This window comes from Salvelinus sp. IW2-2015, linkage group LG4q.1:29 (genome assembly GCF_002910315.2).
Source record: "Salvelinus sp. IW2-2015 linkage group LG4q.1:29, ASM291031v2, whole genome shotgun sequence".
In the NCBI taxonomy this organism is placed as follows: Eukaryota; Metazoa; Chordata; class Actinopteri; order Salmoniformes; family Salmonidae; genus Salvelinus; species Salvelinus sp. IW2-2015.
Window position 1 is genome coordinate 50,143,977 of NC_036842.1, and position 14,382 is coordinate 50,158,358.

The 14,382-nt window shown below is 42.5% G+C and overlaps 1 protein-coding gene across 2 annotated transcripts in view; it reads left to right on the forward strand.

Annotated features, from left to right (window-relative positions):
* LOC111962089 (GRAM domain-containing protein 2A) overlaps positions 1 to 14,382 on the forward strand; it is a 64,591-nt gene that overhangs the window by 24,613 nt on the left and 25,596 nt on the right. For both annotated transcript variants that reach the window (XM_023984909.2, XM_070442942.1), the window contains exons 3-5: positions 10,894 to 10,951; positions 12,678 to 12,750; positions 13,914 to 14,017. In XM_023984909.2, coding sequence (XP_023840677.1) covers positions 10,894 to 10,951; positions 12,678 to 12,750; positions 13,914 to 14,017 — 235 coding nt within the window. The remainder of the gene's footprint in view (positions 1 to 10,893; positions 10,952 to 12,677; positions 12,751 to 13,913; positions 14,018 to 14,382) is intronic.

Consider the following 14,382-nt stretch of genomic DNA (forward strand, 5'->3'; position numbering starts at 1 on the left):
GTTTGAGGAATTTAAAAAAGAATAATGTGCAAATATTGTACAATCCAGCTCTTAGCGACTTACCCAGAAAGACTCAGCTGTAATCGCTGCCTAAGGTGATACTAAAATGTATTGACTCAGGGGTGTAAATACTTATTTCATTTTCAATACAAAACAAAACATGTTTTCACTTTGCCGTTATGGGGTATAGTATGTAGATGGGAGAGAGAAAAAATATATTTAATCCTTTTTGAATTCAGGCTGTGACACAACAGCATTTGGAATAAGTCAAGAGGTATGAATACTTTCTGAAGGCACTGTATATGGGAAAGAGAGAGAATGAGTCTCACACACACATACACTGCTACCTACCTTTCAAATACAAAGCAAAGAGCCTCCACTCACCGGCTGGATAGATCTCAGTCAGTGAGAGCTGAGAGCCTGGAGCCATGCCATTGGAGGTAATGATAGCCCTGTCTCTCACACACACACACACACACACACACACACACACACACACACACACACACACACACACACACACACACACACACACACACACACACACACACCTAGATGTGTATAAGAGACAGCACACACACACACACACACACACACACACACACACACACACAGAGACATTAGACACCACAAACATACTGAGATTAGACACCATACACCTGCTTCTAATCCACTGCCAGGGAACACAGAGAACTGCCAGCCTTTGACTCGAGAAGCATGGCTCAGCATCTATATCAGGGGTGCTGGGAAAGCATGGGAACCAAGTACCTTTAAGGAAAATCACATTGACACATGAAACAGTTTTTTTTCACAGTGAATTCTATAGGACTATTCTATTTTGCATTGGGGAGTTCCCAAAAGTGTCATTTTTCCAATTCCACTCCCACCGAGAGTCGTCGTGATCAACATATTGTTTTATACCAGCTACTGAATTCTATCAGAGATGGTATTACTAGTGAACAGCGTTGGCTTTGATGTAGGTAAACACTGATTTTCCTGCCAGAATGGTGAGAAAAAGACAACAATTGGCTGTGTGCGTTTCTCTAATGTTTACCCACACCTGATTTGGTATATCAGTGGCATTTTGAATGGGGGACTCAAATCCTGGTAGCACACTATCTACTATACACCATTACTAGCATAGTTGACAGTAGCATGGGTGCCGAGAAACATTGTGTACGCTGTGGTTGTGCCGAGTATTAATTAAAAGCTGTTTAATAATGGAGGACGATGCAGCTCACTCGTCCCCACGGAGTGCCAGTGTTTTTCTATTAGCGGCCTCGGCGCTGCCTGGGTACTGGCAAGGGACCTAGCACTGCCTGTTTACAGCACGGAAGAAATGGAGGCACAAGTGCGCACAGAACACACGCAGGCACAGACCCATTGCGTCAGCGGCAGTGGTCCCTTAGCAGTTGAGGATTACATCAGTCAGGCTGACACACACACATCCATGCTACTTACAGACCATTTTCTTTCTTTCGCTCTCCCTCCCTCTTTCACTCTCACACACACAAACCACTCACATGTCCCACACACCCGCACATACATGCCACTTACTCTCTCACACATCATACATTGGCATTTAAATGTCTCTATCTACCCTCAAGCCTGATTCAGCGCCCGTCTCAAAGTAAGCCACTCTAGATAATGCTTTTAACATGTTCCCAAATTGATTGAAACAAATACAGTAGAATGACTTTAATAATGACTCATCGATTTCCCTCCCTTTCCTATTAGCCCAGGGGAGAACGACTGCCCCCTCTCATTGAAGCCACAGAGGTTCAAGGCCGACCGCGGTACTGCAGGCATTGTTAGCAGAAAACAGGATCCTCCATTATAGTGAATGGAATATCAAATCCCCAAAATATATATACAGTACCAGTCAAAGGTTTGAACACACCTACTCATTCCAGGGTTTTTCTTTATTTTTACTATTTTCTACATTGTAGAATAATAGTGAAGACATCAGAACTATGAAATAACACATATGGAATCATGTAGTAACCAAAAAAAGTGTTAAACAAATCAAAATATATTTTATATTTGAGATTCTTCAAAGTAGCAGGGTACGAGGTAATTGAGGTAGAGATGTATATACTGTGTAGGAAGTGATAAAGTGACTAAGCAACGGGATAGATAATCAAAATGGCAATCTTTGTGGTCAATCTTCGTACCAATAATTTCTTCTATTACACCAGTTGTATGTAAAAAATTGCACACAGAAGAAGTTATAAGCATAATTTAGTTGCTGTTCAGCCTGCAGTACCCCGGGCTGCCTTCAACTTGAGCTACTCAATGAGAGGGGACAGCACTGAGCTAGCCTACAACGTCACTTCCTGGAGTAGCTCAAACTGCGCATGTTATGTCTCCATGAGACGCCATCTTAACCGACTTCATTTTGCTTCAATGCGCTATTGAGTCATCACATAGGAATGAATGGTGTTACGTGATCGATGGCTTTGTCCATTCATATATAGCCATTGCTATACCCCCCCCCCTCTCCCTCCTTTTGACTCTCATCTCCCTCCCTCCTTCCTATACCTCCCTTTCTCTCCTTTTTTCCTTCCTTTCTCTTTCTTTCGCTTTCTCTGTAGCTGTGTTTGGCTGGGTGTCTGTTGGTGTAGTGTCTTTGTACTAAAGTGTCTTTGTACTACCAGGGAGCCAGAGGGCACGCTGCTGCAACGGCCACTCTCTCCCTTTCCCTCTAATGAGAGTGTGCTATAGAGATGCCCATGTGAGGCTGGGTTACACACGCGCCCGCGTGCGCACTCACACACACACACACACCCTCCACACATACATCAAATAAAATGTTATTAGTCACATACTTCGTAAAACAACAAGTGTAGACTAACAGTGAAACACTTACTTATATACAGTGCCTTGGGAAAGTATTCAGACCCCTTGACTTTTTCCACATTTTGTTACTTTACAGCCTTATTCTAAAATGGATTAAATAAAAACATTTCCTCAGCACACTACCCCATATTGACAAAGCAAAAACAGGTTTTTAGACATTTTTGTACATTTATTACAAGTAAAAATAGAAATTCCTTATTTACATAAGTATTCAGACCCTTTGCTATGAGACTCGAAATTGAGCTCAGGAGCATCCTGTTTCCATTGATCATCCTTGAGATGTTTCTACAAGTTGATTGGAGTCCACCTGTGGTAAATTCAATTAATTGGACATGATTTGGAAAGACACACCTGTCTATATAAGGTCCCACAGTTGACAGTGCATGTCAGAGCAAAAACCAAGCTATGAGGTCGAAGGAATACTTATGTAAATGTGATATTTCAGTTTTTTATTTTTACCTTTCTAAAAACGTTGTCATTATGGGGTATTGTGTGTATATTGATGAGGAAATCAATTTTAGAATAAGGCTGTAACATAACAAAATGTGGAAAAAGTCAAGGGGTCTGAATATTTTCCGAATGCACTGTATATAGAAATAGTGACATGAGGAATGAATAAATGCACTCACACACACTTGCACGTGCCCATACACACAGACAAACACACACACACACACACACACACACACACACACACACACACACACACACACACACACACACACACACACACACACACAGTGCCATCTCTGTCTCAGTGGGAATTCTGTACTGGGCCACAGGGCTAGAGTACAGCCAGTCTCTGTTTGTCTTGGGCCGGCCTGATGCCACTGCCAGCAGAAATATCTTCTCTTCTCTTCCTCTGCTGTCTGTCTGCTACTCCCTCATTATAGAAGCCAGTGGGTTGCAGAACTGTAGCACAAACAAACAGTTTGGGATTAACTGGCTCCCTCATCTCTTTCACTAGACCAGTGGTTTTCAAACCTCTCCTCGGGAACCCTTAGACATTTCACAATTTTGTTGTAGCCCTTAACTAGCTCACCCGATTCACCTATTCAAGCGCTTGATGATTAGTTGACAAGTTGAATCAGGTGTGCTAGCTGTCAGATTGTTCAAACACATGGAACTGCTGAGGGTGCCTGAGGAGAGGTTTGAAAACCCTTGGACTAGACAAGAGGACCACAGTACTGCAGCTTGTGTCCTAGCTAGGTTGTGCAGAGCCGTGGTCGAGTGGGTAACACTACCGGCCCAATCTGCATATGCCTCCCCACTGGAGACTGGGGTTCCATCCCTGTTTTCTCTTATGTCTCCCTTCTCACTATATCCCCTACTACCGGTATATACAGTATACCTGTCTGTTAAACCAGGAAAAAATACTAGGTTGAGTGAAGCTCTATTCTTATTTTTATATAAATATCCGAGGTAGCTTTCCCCCCGATGTAGTCTCGTAGTCTTCCATTACCATAATTGAATGCCTCGTTTTCGCTCTGTTATTCTCAGAACGAAAGTTCGCCAACTGGAAATCGAGGTCCGCCGTGTGCTACCAACAAGAAAAAAAATCATATGAAATGTGCAAATGCTTGCTATTCCTGTTTTAACCGGTTCAACTTAAGGCCCCTCTGTTTTGTGTCGTTAATTTGTGGTGGAACTCCAACTGAAAGTATACACAGATAACGGTACACAGCAGTTTACTGGAAGAGAGTTGTTAATTGCAGGAATTACAGGAGGGACAGTGAGTCTATGAAGGGCAGTGTGAGTGAAGGACCTCTCAGTACTGAGGGCTATAGAGCCTCAGTGAATAGGCGATAGAACAGCTCTAAATTGGGTCTGGCTGCGTGTCAGAGGGCTGTGTGTGTGTGTGTGTGTGTGTGTGTGTGTGTGTGTGTGTGTGTGTGTGTGTGTGTGTGTGTGTGTGTGTGTGTGTGTGTGTGTGTGTGTTGTGTGTGTGTGTGGTTTGTGTGGTGGTGTGTGTGTTTGTGTTTGTGTACCAGCAATTGTCTCCTGTGAGAACAACATGTAGGCCACCCAAAAGTTCCTGAGGACAACAAATGCTGCATTCACCACTACGGACAAACTGACGCCGCTTACTCACCCACACGCAGGCTGTGGCCTACACACACACAGACAAGACAGATAAGCACACACAGACTGACATTCAAACACACATATACACACACTTTTCCCCTTCACACCTCTCACAAACACAGAAAAGCACCCTTGCAACGACAAAAAAAGAGGAGAGTAAATAATTCCCTGTCACAATGAACACAATTCTATGTTGTGGGAACTAACCTCATTATGCAATGCAGTTTACATCTTGTATAACCCACAACAAGAGCTGGAGGTATACTCTCAGACTATCTGACATCAATTCCTTACCTGAGGGTCTGTGTCAATAACTTTGTTAGTCTGTGCACTCCTCCTGTTGACAGTGTCTGAGAACTCTGATCGAGCAGCACACACACACACACACACACACACACACACACACACACACACACACACACACACACACACACACACACACACACACACACACACCACACACACACACACACACACACACACACACACACACACACACACAGTGTCTGGGAACTCTAAAGCTGACTATCTATTTATCCTCTGGTGTTTAGTATTGTTCTGCTTTCATTTTCTCCTGGTCTCTGTTTGCACTAGATTAGAATATTAACAATGGTTTCTGCGTAGGAATAAGAGTGTGCTTAGGTGGAGGTGTGTGTTTGTGTGTGTGTGTGTGTGTGTGTGTGTGTTAGAGAGAGAACTTCTCTGTTGTGTATATATACTGTATGTACAGTGCATTCAGAAAGAATTCAGACATTTTCCCACATTTTGTTACTTTACAGCCTTATTTTAAAATTGATTCAATTATTTTGATCTCTGGAGAGACCTGAAAATAGCTGTGCAGCTATGCTCCCCATCCAATCTGACAGAGCTTGAGAGGATCTGCAGAGAAGAATGGGAGAAACTCCCCAAATACATGTGTGCCAAGCTTGTAGCGTCATACCCAATAAGACTCGAGGCTGTAATCTCTGCCAAAGGTGCTTCAACAAAGTACTGAGTAAAGGGTCTGATTACTTATGTAAATGTCATATTGCGGTCTTTTACTTTGACTACATTTGCTAACATTTCTAAAAACCTGTTTTTGCTTTGTCATTATGGGGTATTGTGTGTTGATTGATGAGGAAAAATACCATGTATTCCATTTTAGAATAAGACTGTATTGTAACAAAATGTGGACAAAGTCAAGGGTTGTGAATACTTTCCGAATGCACTGTATATCGTGTGTCTCATGAATGGAGTACATTACAGAGGACTGTGGGGAAAGGAAGCCGTTTAATACTTGTTTCAGTTTAGATCAGCCTTCTCTTTTCCCTGAAGGCAGGGAGTGGGGGGAGGTCTGGTCTGGCAATGTTGGCACGGCCCAAAGTGGTGTCATCATACCGACCTAGCCTCGTGATCCACGGTTGGCATTTCTTTAAAGGAAGGCATCTCCGCAAGCAACAAACAAACGGTGGTTGGCCTCAGAAATCCAGGGACTATAGAGGCTTTTAGTCACACTTTATAATAATAGCGTTCACAAATAAGCCATTAAAAAGCTCATGAACGTTTAAATGCTTATGAATTGTAATGATTATAAAAAAGTATAAATGCTTTTAGATGTATATTCATGTTTATAAATAATAAAATACTTAAAGGGAGGCTGAACTTCCTGATTGAGCCTCTGTTTCAATTCTCCTCATTAGGAAATGCGCCTGAGAACGAGATTTGGGTCTTGGATGCTTTGATGTGGGGATCTTTTGTGTGTGTGTTCGAACGTGGGAAGCGTTTGAACTTTCACTCTGCCAAAACAGCACACAGTTACAGTCACTCACCCTTCTAGATAAACTGAAACAGTCTAACCAGGTCTTGTGTCTGGAAGTAGCCTACACTAGCTAGCAAGCTAGCCAACTAGTTTAGCCAATTAGCTTCAGTCGGCCGGTGTGCGACTGTGGCAAAGTTGGTTTTTACTTTGGATAGCCTATCTGTGGGGCTAGTTAGGGACAGTCAATAAATTACACAATGTAAATGGGACAATAAGGGTAATTATCTCACATTATCTCATTCTTTATTTCATATGACAGTACACCTACTTTAATATAAATATGGTATCAAAGCAAGTATTGTTGTTATGACACCTATGTGTTATGACACCTACTTTAATATAAATATGGTATCAAAGCAAGTAGTTGTTATGACACACAGTACAATACTGTAAAATTGACTGTATTATACTGTAAAAATTCATTGAGGGGAGGGGTTTGAATTTCACAGTATTTAACTGTAATTACAAGGGATTGGTGCAAGCAGGTTAGCAGATAGGTAAACTGCTTATACATTATAGCATATTAATTCATATTTGGTGTTTTATATTGCTTGCACTTTAGAGGCCTTAACATAGGCTTCCAAACTGGCAGCTACTACAGGGCAAAACAGACCAAAAGGACATGGCAAAATGCTCAATCATTTATGGTTTAAGACATGCTGCCACTCCAATCTGTATACATGTTAAATTGATGGGGCATTATAACCACATAGGGGTTAAATTGGTACAGCATTCTCACTCACGGGTGCAACAAATATAGTGTGTTACAAGGTAGGGCTGGGAATTACCAGGGACCTCACGATACGATATTATCCCAATACTTAGGTGCCGATACGAAATGTATTGCTATTCTGACGATTCTATATGTATTGTGATTCGATACTGTGATTTTATTGCAATTCGATGTTCCAAACATATTGCCCACTATGTGTCTGCTGCAGAGGGACAAGAGAGACACACGAGAAAACTATTTTTGATCAGAGTCATGGTAATAAAAGTGCCGAAAACATATTGACTCACCGTTTAAAAAATACCTGCGTTTTGGAACAGGTACAGCCAACTAGCGCAAAGATGACATTTTGACGTTGTAAAAAAGAATGTTGCGATATATCCTCAAAAATAATATCCCGATACGTAACTGTGACGATTTTTCCCCCGTCACTATAACAAGGCACACTTGTAAATATGTTAATGAGACAGAAACAAAAATCAGCCAGGTCACTAGTGATGCAAGTCAGTACTCGACAACCATCCATGTCTGAGGACGTCAGGAGATGTCGTATTTTTCTGTTGAGAATAGCCCAAATTACAGTATAAATTACAGTTTTCTGTTGCGTTGTAACATCAACATGGACACCCCCAAAAACTGTAAAAATATCCACATTGGATTGGAGCGCTATTTTTAGGGCACTTTTAGGAGTCAGTATGTAATTCAAACCCTGGCAGTTATCAAATCGGTTATATAGGGCTGGAACCGAGACCTTGCACGTGACTATGCCTTACTGATATGATTTGATAATTAATATAAATTAAGCTGTTCCAATTGAAGAGAGACACACTTTTTAAAACCATTTAGGATCAAATTCAAAATGTTTATTTACACAGTATTATTATACAGAATCATGCTGGTATCATGCTGGTACCAGAGTCAAATCTTTTCGAATACATTTTTTTATATATATATTCTGCATACAGTGTTCTTGGTTTCAGTCAGAGGTAGACTCAACCTGTCACCTTGACTATGTTGTCAATCAGCTACTGGTTGTGGTCTGGACCCCCCCCCCCCCCCCCCCCGTTAGAGCAGCCCCTGCTGTCCTCTCTGTTCCTTGGCTCCTGTCCTCATTTCTTTCTCTCCGCTCTCCTCTGAAAATACTATAATAATACTGTATATGCGATTTAGCAAACGCTTTTAGCCAAAGTCACTTACAACAGTGACTCACTTACAACATACATTGTCACATTGGTGGTAGAGGGGGCCTCACCTCAACTCCTGGCTGACAGAGAGACAGATGGAGAGAATGACCCGACTGGGTGCATGTGGCCTGACACCAGCTGACTGACAGGTATCCGATGGCACGTGACAGACAGGATTGTCCCAACATGGGGTTAAAACACTGTCACTGCTCTTTAGAAGAGGCTATTTTGGGGACGGCTTCAGTTGTTGCGGTGGTGAAGGGGAGTGACAGAATCAGACCACAACACTAGCCATATAGGGAAAGGAAAGCTGGACACGCAGAGATCTAGGTATACTATAGTGCTGCTGTTTCCTTAATAGAGTATATATTATATTATAAACTGGGTGGTTCGAGCCCTGAATGCTGATTGGCTGACAGCCGTGGTATATCAGACCGCATACTACAGGTATGACAAAACGTTTCTTTCTACCGCTCTAATTATGTTAGTAACCAGTTTATAATAGCAATAAGGCACCGCGTTGCGTCGTGCATATGAACAGTCTTTAGCCGTGGTATATTAGCCGTGGTATATTATATTAGCCATATACCACGGCCCATATTGCTTAAGTATACAGTGTTTGTTTCTATAGTAGCCTACATCTAGTGAAAACCAATTATTGTGCAGTTTGTTTTGGTATCATGTAGAAACCATTTAGCATGTTCTCTGTTTGTATAGACTGTTTGTATAGCCTACTGCCATGTAATGGACAATACAGTAGGGGGTTGCCTGTCACATTAGATTGTCACTATGACGCTCTAGTCTAGTCCCTGAACCACAATAGAATACCTAGAGAGAGTGATAATGACACAGTGGCCTATCAATGAAAACCAGTCACAACCGGTCTGAAGGCTTTATTGTCCCTCATTGACCTCCGTCCAAAATCTATAGAGCTGAAATTATTATTATGGATTTGTCCAATATAGGTTTAAAGGAGAAGTATTTTTTTTACAACCAAATCTCTATTTTTGATTTAAATGGCATGTTATAGAAGGGTCCAGACACCTTTTGTGTGTTTTCACGTTTTTGAAAAACTTACCCCAAACAGCAAATTACTTCCTCGTCCTCATTGTGTAGTATTGGGGCCCCGAAAACACAAACAGTACAATATGCCAGGCTTGAGCTGTGAATGGGAAGTAGCCTCTCCAAGCTATAATAGGCCCTTAGGGATATTAGAGGGAGTCTACTTTGGGCTCTAGTGGTCTGAGTTCAGTATCAACCACTTTAGGTGGTGTGGTGTTTGCCTGTCTGTGTGTGTGTGTGTGTGTGTGTGTGTGTGTGTGGTGTGTGTGTGTGTGTGTGTGTGTGTGTGTGTGTGTGTGTCTGCCTGTGTGTGTGTGTGTGTGTGTGTGTGTGTGTGTGTGTGTGTGTGTGTGTGTGTGTGTGTGTGTGTGTGTGTGTGTGTGTGTGTGGTGTGTGTGTGTGTGTGTGTGTGTGTGTGTGTGTCGGGTCAGGACTTGGCCAATGGAGACATCTGCTAAACTGTTTGTCTTTTACTTGACTTTCACAATCTGACTTTACATAAATAGACTTTTCATATTACCTAAGCATTTACATTCACACCGATGACCTGTTTGAGGTGTGTGTGTGTGTGTTTGTTGTGTGTCCATTTGCATGTCCCTGTCTTTGATTAATGGTTGTTGTGTGTGTGTGTGTGTGTGTGTGTGTGTGTGTGTGTGTGTGTGTGGTGTGTGTGTGTGTGTGTGTGTGTGTGTGTGGTGTGTGTGTGTGTGTGTGTGTGTGTGTGTGGTGTGTGTGTGTGTGTGTGTGTGTGTGTGTGTGTGTGTGTGTGTGTGAGTGAGAGAGAGAGAGAAGACTGAGCTTGTGTGTGCCACTCAAATATAAGGCTCATTTTGTCCATCATTAGCAGTTCAACAGTACATGCTATCATAGTCGTCCTCTGCTTAAAGACTATATGGAGAATACATTTAAGAACAAATGCATCATCATCATCACAGCTTTTGCTCTGTACTGAAAGTGCTGTATCTTGTAGACTTGATGGGATTGTACGGACAGTGGACTAATTAACAAAATAGCAGAAACAAAAATGTTCTGTTAACTATCCGGACTGAGCTGAACATGGCACAACAGTCAGATGATTCTTTTTTTTCTCTACATATTTATTTTTCTGACGGTGACAAACCATAGAAACTGTGTCACCACTCCTAAACTTCTCGGTGTTTCTCTCTCCTCTACAGGCTGCAACTGATTGATGACCTGACCTATGAAGATGTCAAGAAATGCTACAGGGGCTCGGTGAGTCGTTTTTACCGCGTCCCGATTCCCACTGTTGGTGGACGTTTACACGGTATTGTCAGCATAAGGAAGTAATGGAGCGCTTCGTTCATGTGTAAAAAATGCCCTACCCACTACAATATTACGTATAGTCCAAGGGGAGACAAAGTAAGGACGCGTGTAGTTGTATTTGAACTATCACACAGAAATACTGTCTTTACCCGATTGTAAGCAAGACATGGTATTTTGTCAAAAACAAAGGAATGAGTTTATGGCAAGTTATTTAGCATGGTAACAGTCAGTTCACCAGTCCACAGAATAGTGTATGTGCAATAGTGTATGTGAAGTGTTTATTATTTTACATGATTTTAGCACAGTAACAGTACGCTCACAAGTCCACGTAATATTGTACGCATACAGTATGAGTTTCAGGGATTTGCATTTGAAACGATTTCAAATGTTTATAATTGTCTAAGGTTTTCTAGTGCAAGCTTCACATACACGGTTAAAAAAGTATGTGAGGGTTAAATTAAGCTCGGAATGGATCAGACCGTACGTCTTCTGATTTAAATGACCTTCTCTCCAGTCTTACGCGCACACAGACCCACGCCGACACACGCACACCTGCAATCGAACTGATTCAAACAAATCACTCCCCTTCAGAATGGCTGACGAAAACGATCCCTTGGACATATAACCCGCAGACGTCTCCAGCAAAGGAGTTTCCGTCTTTATCTATTATTGTGACATGGTGAGGTTGGACCCGGGTGCAGAGAAGAGACCAGATGAGGAATCAGTGGTTAAGTAGGAACATAAGAGTTTACTGAGAAACGGTAACAGAAGGATCACAGTAACGCTGGGAAACCAACAAACACTAAGTCTCGAAAACTCACTCAGGCGACAAACGCACACACAAACGTACACGGCACACAACTCAAGCTTCAGCAAAGGACAATAGAAAACAAATCATAATGAGTAAATAGGACACACCTGAGTGTTGTTAATGTCTCTAGGACGGTCTCTGCCGCCCTCTGGTGACAGGTGGAACCATGACAATTATAAGTTATAACCCAGGTTGAGGCAAAGAGGGGAAGGGATTGTCTGTGGCACCACTACAGAGGAACAGAGAAGGGAAGGGAACACTGTTAGATGTTACGCAGGATAAACAATTGGGTCAGAACACATTGTGACATAGGAAGTGTGTCTGAGTTATAAAACAACACAGTGTAACAGAGAGGGTGTGGGACTAGTGTATAGTGATTGACCAGCACCAGGGGAACAGGTGTGTGTGTTTTCGTGCGCTTGCCTGCGTTTGTGCGTGCACGTGTGTGTGAATGTGTGTGCGGAAGAGTGCATTTTTTATGTGTGTGTATGTGTATGTGTATGTGTGTGTGTGTGTGTGTGTGTGTGTGTGTGTGTGTGTGTGTGTTTATGATCCTGTAGGCTACCATGCCAAAGCTCCAGCCCCCATAGGGAAAGGACAGGGCAGGATCACATGGCTGAGAGGAACCTAATTGATTGGAAGGGGTTTTATGCACTTCCAAAATAATTACAGGAGCTGAATCATAATCTGTTAATAAAGCTTAGGTGATATAGTCACATGGCCATCAACTTTATTACAAGATTCCGTTTGGGAGAAGTTAAACAGTGAGTGGACATTTTCTGAAAGGAACCTCACCCACCTCCCCCTTGTCTCCCCCTTGTCACCCCTGTCTATCCCCGTCTCACCCCTATCTCCCCCTTACAGACCGTCAGCAAGTACAATTCCCAGTACCACAAGCTGTTCCAGACCGTGCCCAAGGAGGAGATCCTCATGAAAGGTCAGTCAGGGGAAATTGAACACTGTCTACACATCATACACTCAGTCAATAATACTAGAATACTCTTGTACTTAGAATGCATGCCCAGTACATTGCTTCATACAAGGTGGTATGCCATCTGATGGCTTGGGATGAATGTGTGCATGAAATTTGTGGGAAGATCAAATACAGTGCAAGAAAATACCATTTGAATTGGGAGTTCTGAACTGCACTTTGTTTGAATAAGGTTTGCATCACTCTAATGTGCAAGGGTTGACTTGACACTAAACTAGATATGGCTGTGCAGCTACAGTACAACAGTTGAGATGTAGGCTATTCATATAACTTGCAATGCCTTACTTCTTCTGCCGCATATGGACATTCACACTATCATAAACCACGTCAAACTCGCTAGTCGCTAAAAAGCCGGCAAAGTGGTATTTTTAGGTTACAAATTCATTTGGGATTATGTGACTTGAGCCAGAGTCAATCAATTCCTTTTTCGTTGCAAATCACTGTCAGCTGGCTGTTAGAATCACGTCCTCATCTCCTTACGTCAGGCTTCACAGTGCTTCCTAGCCATCTGCTTTCCACTCCACAGTGTCTTCCTCTCCCTTCTCTTTCATTACTGTTCTCTCTTTACATCTCTCTCTTTCCGTCTCTCTCGCTCTCTCTTGACCACTCTCCCTCTCTCCCTTTTCTCCTCTCTGTGGGGAACTCTGTACCAGCCTGCTGCATTCAGCTGGAAATGGAAGTTGGACAACTGAATGCATTCAACCGCCTTTAAGCCAAAAGCCCTCTGAATCAGAGAGGTGCGGGGGCCATAATGAGGCATAATTTGTGTTACTGGCGTCTACAGATTGACGTGTTAGTATGCATTCCCCGAAGAGCATATTTACGGGAAAATGAAAATGACATAATGATATTGCAAGTAGAGTTGTGTTTCTATACTAAAGGAAATCATCACTAGCCAACAGTGTTCTACAATCCCATAAACTTCAGCTGTATCCCACTGCCACAATGTGTAGTTTTGAAGTCAACTCGTATATATCCCACGCTAGTCTCCAGCTCTGTGCATTCTCCCTCTGCGGTGTGTATTCCCCACAGAATGAAATATAACATTATTATACTGTATCTCTATGGTATTCCCAGTCTTATTTGTGTTTTTTTTCTGTCATTCCCAGTGTATTCCTGCGCTCTTCTCCGAGACATCCTACTTCAGGGCCGCCTCTACATCTCCCGCAACTGGCTGTGTTTCTATGCCAACCTCTTTGGGAAGGACATCAAGGTGAGTGTCAAACAGCCTTGGTGATGTGGTGGTTCATTGGCTCCAGTGGGTCTTCCCTGGTTAGCAGTTACGCTGATGCTGCCTAGTTCGACAATGGGAAGGAATTGCAACTGCCCTCAGCCTTGACACAAAATGGCTTCTCTCTTCTAACAATGGGCGCGTTCGTAAATTCACTCTGGCTATCTACTCCGATTTCAGAGCACTCTCGTTTGAGTGTGCCAGAGCGCAAAATAACTGATGAATTTATGAACACTCACCGCCCGTTGTAATGGCCTGTGTCAGTAAACGTTGGGAAAAAAGTGTAATTAAATTGTTGCCAGCAGCACAGTTACAGTCACCAACGCTCTGGATAACATGAAAACAGC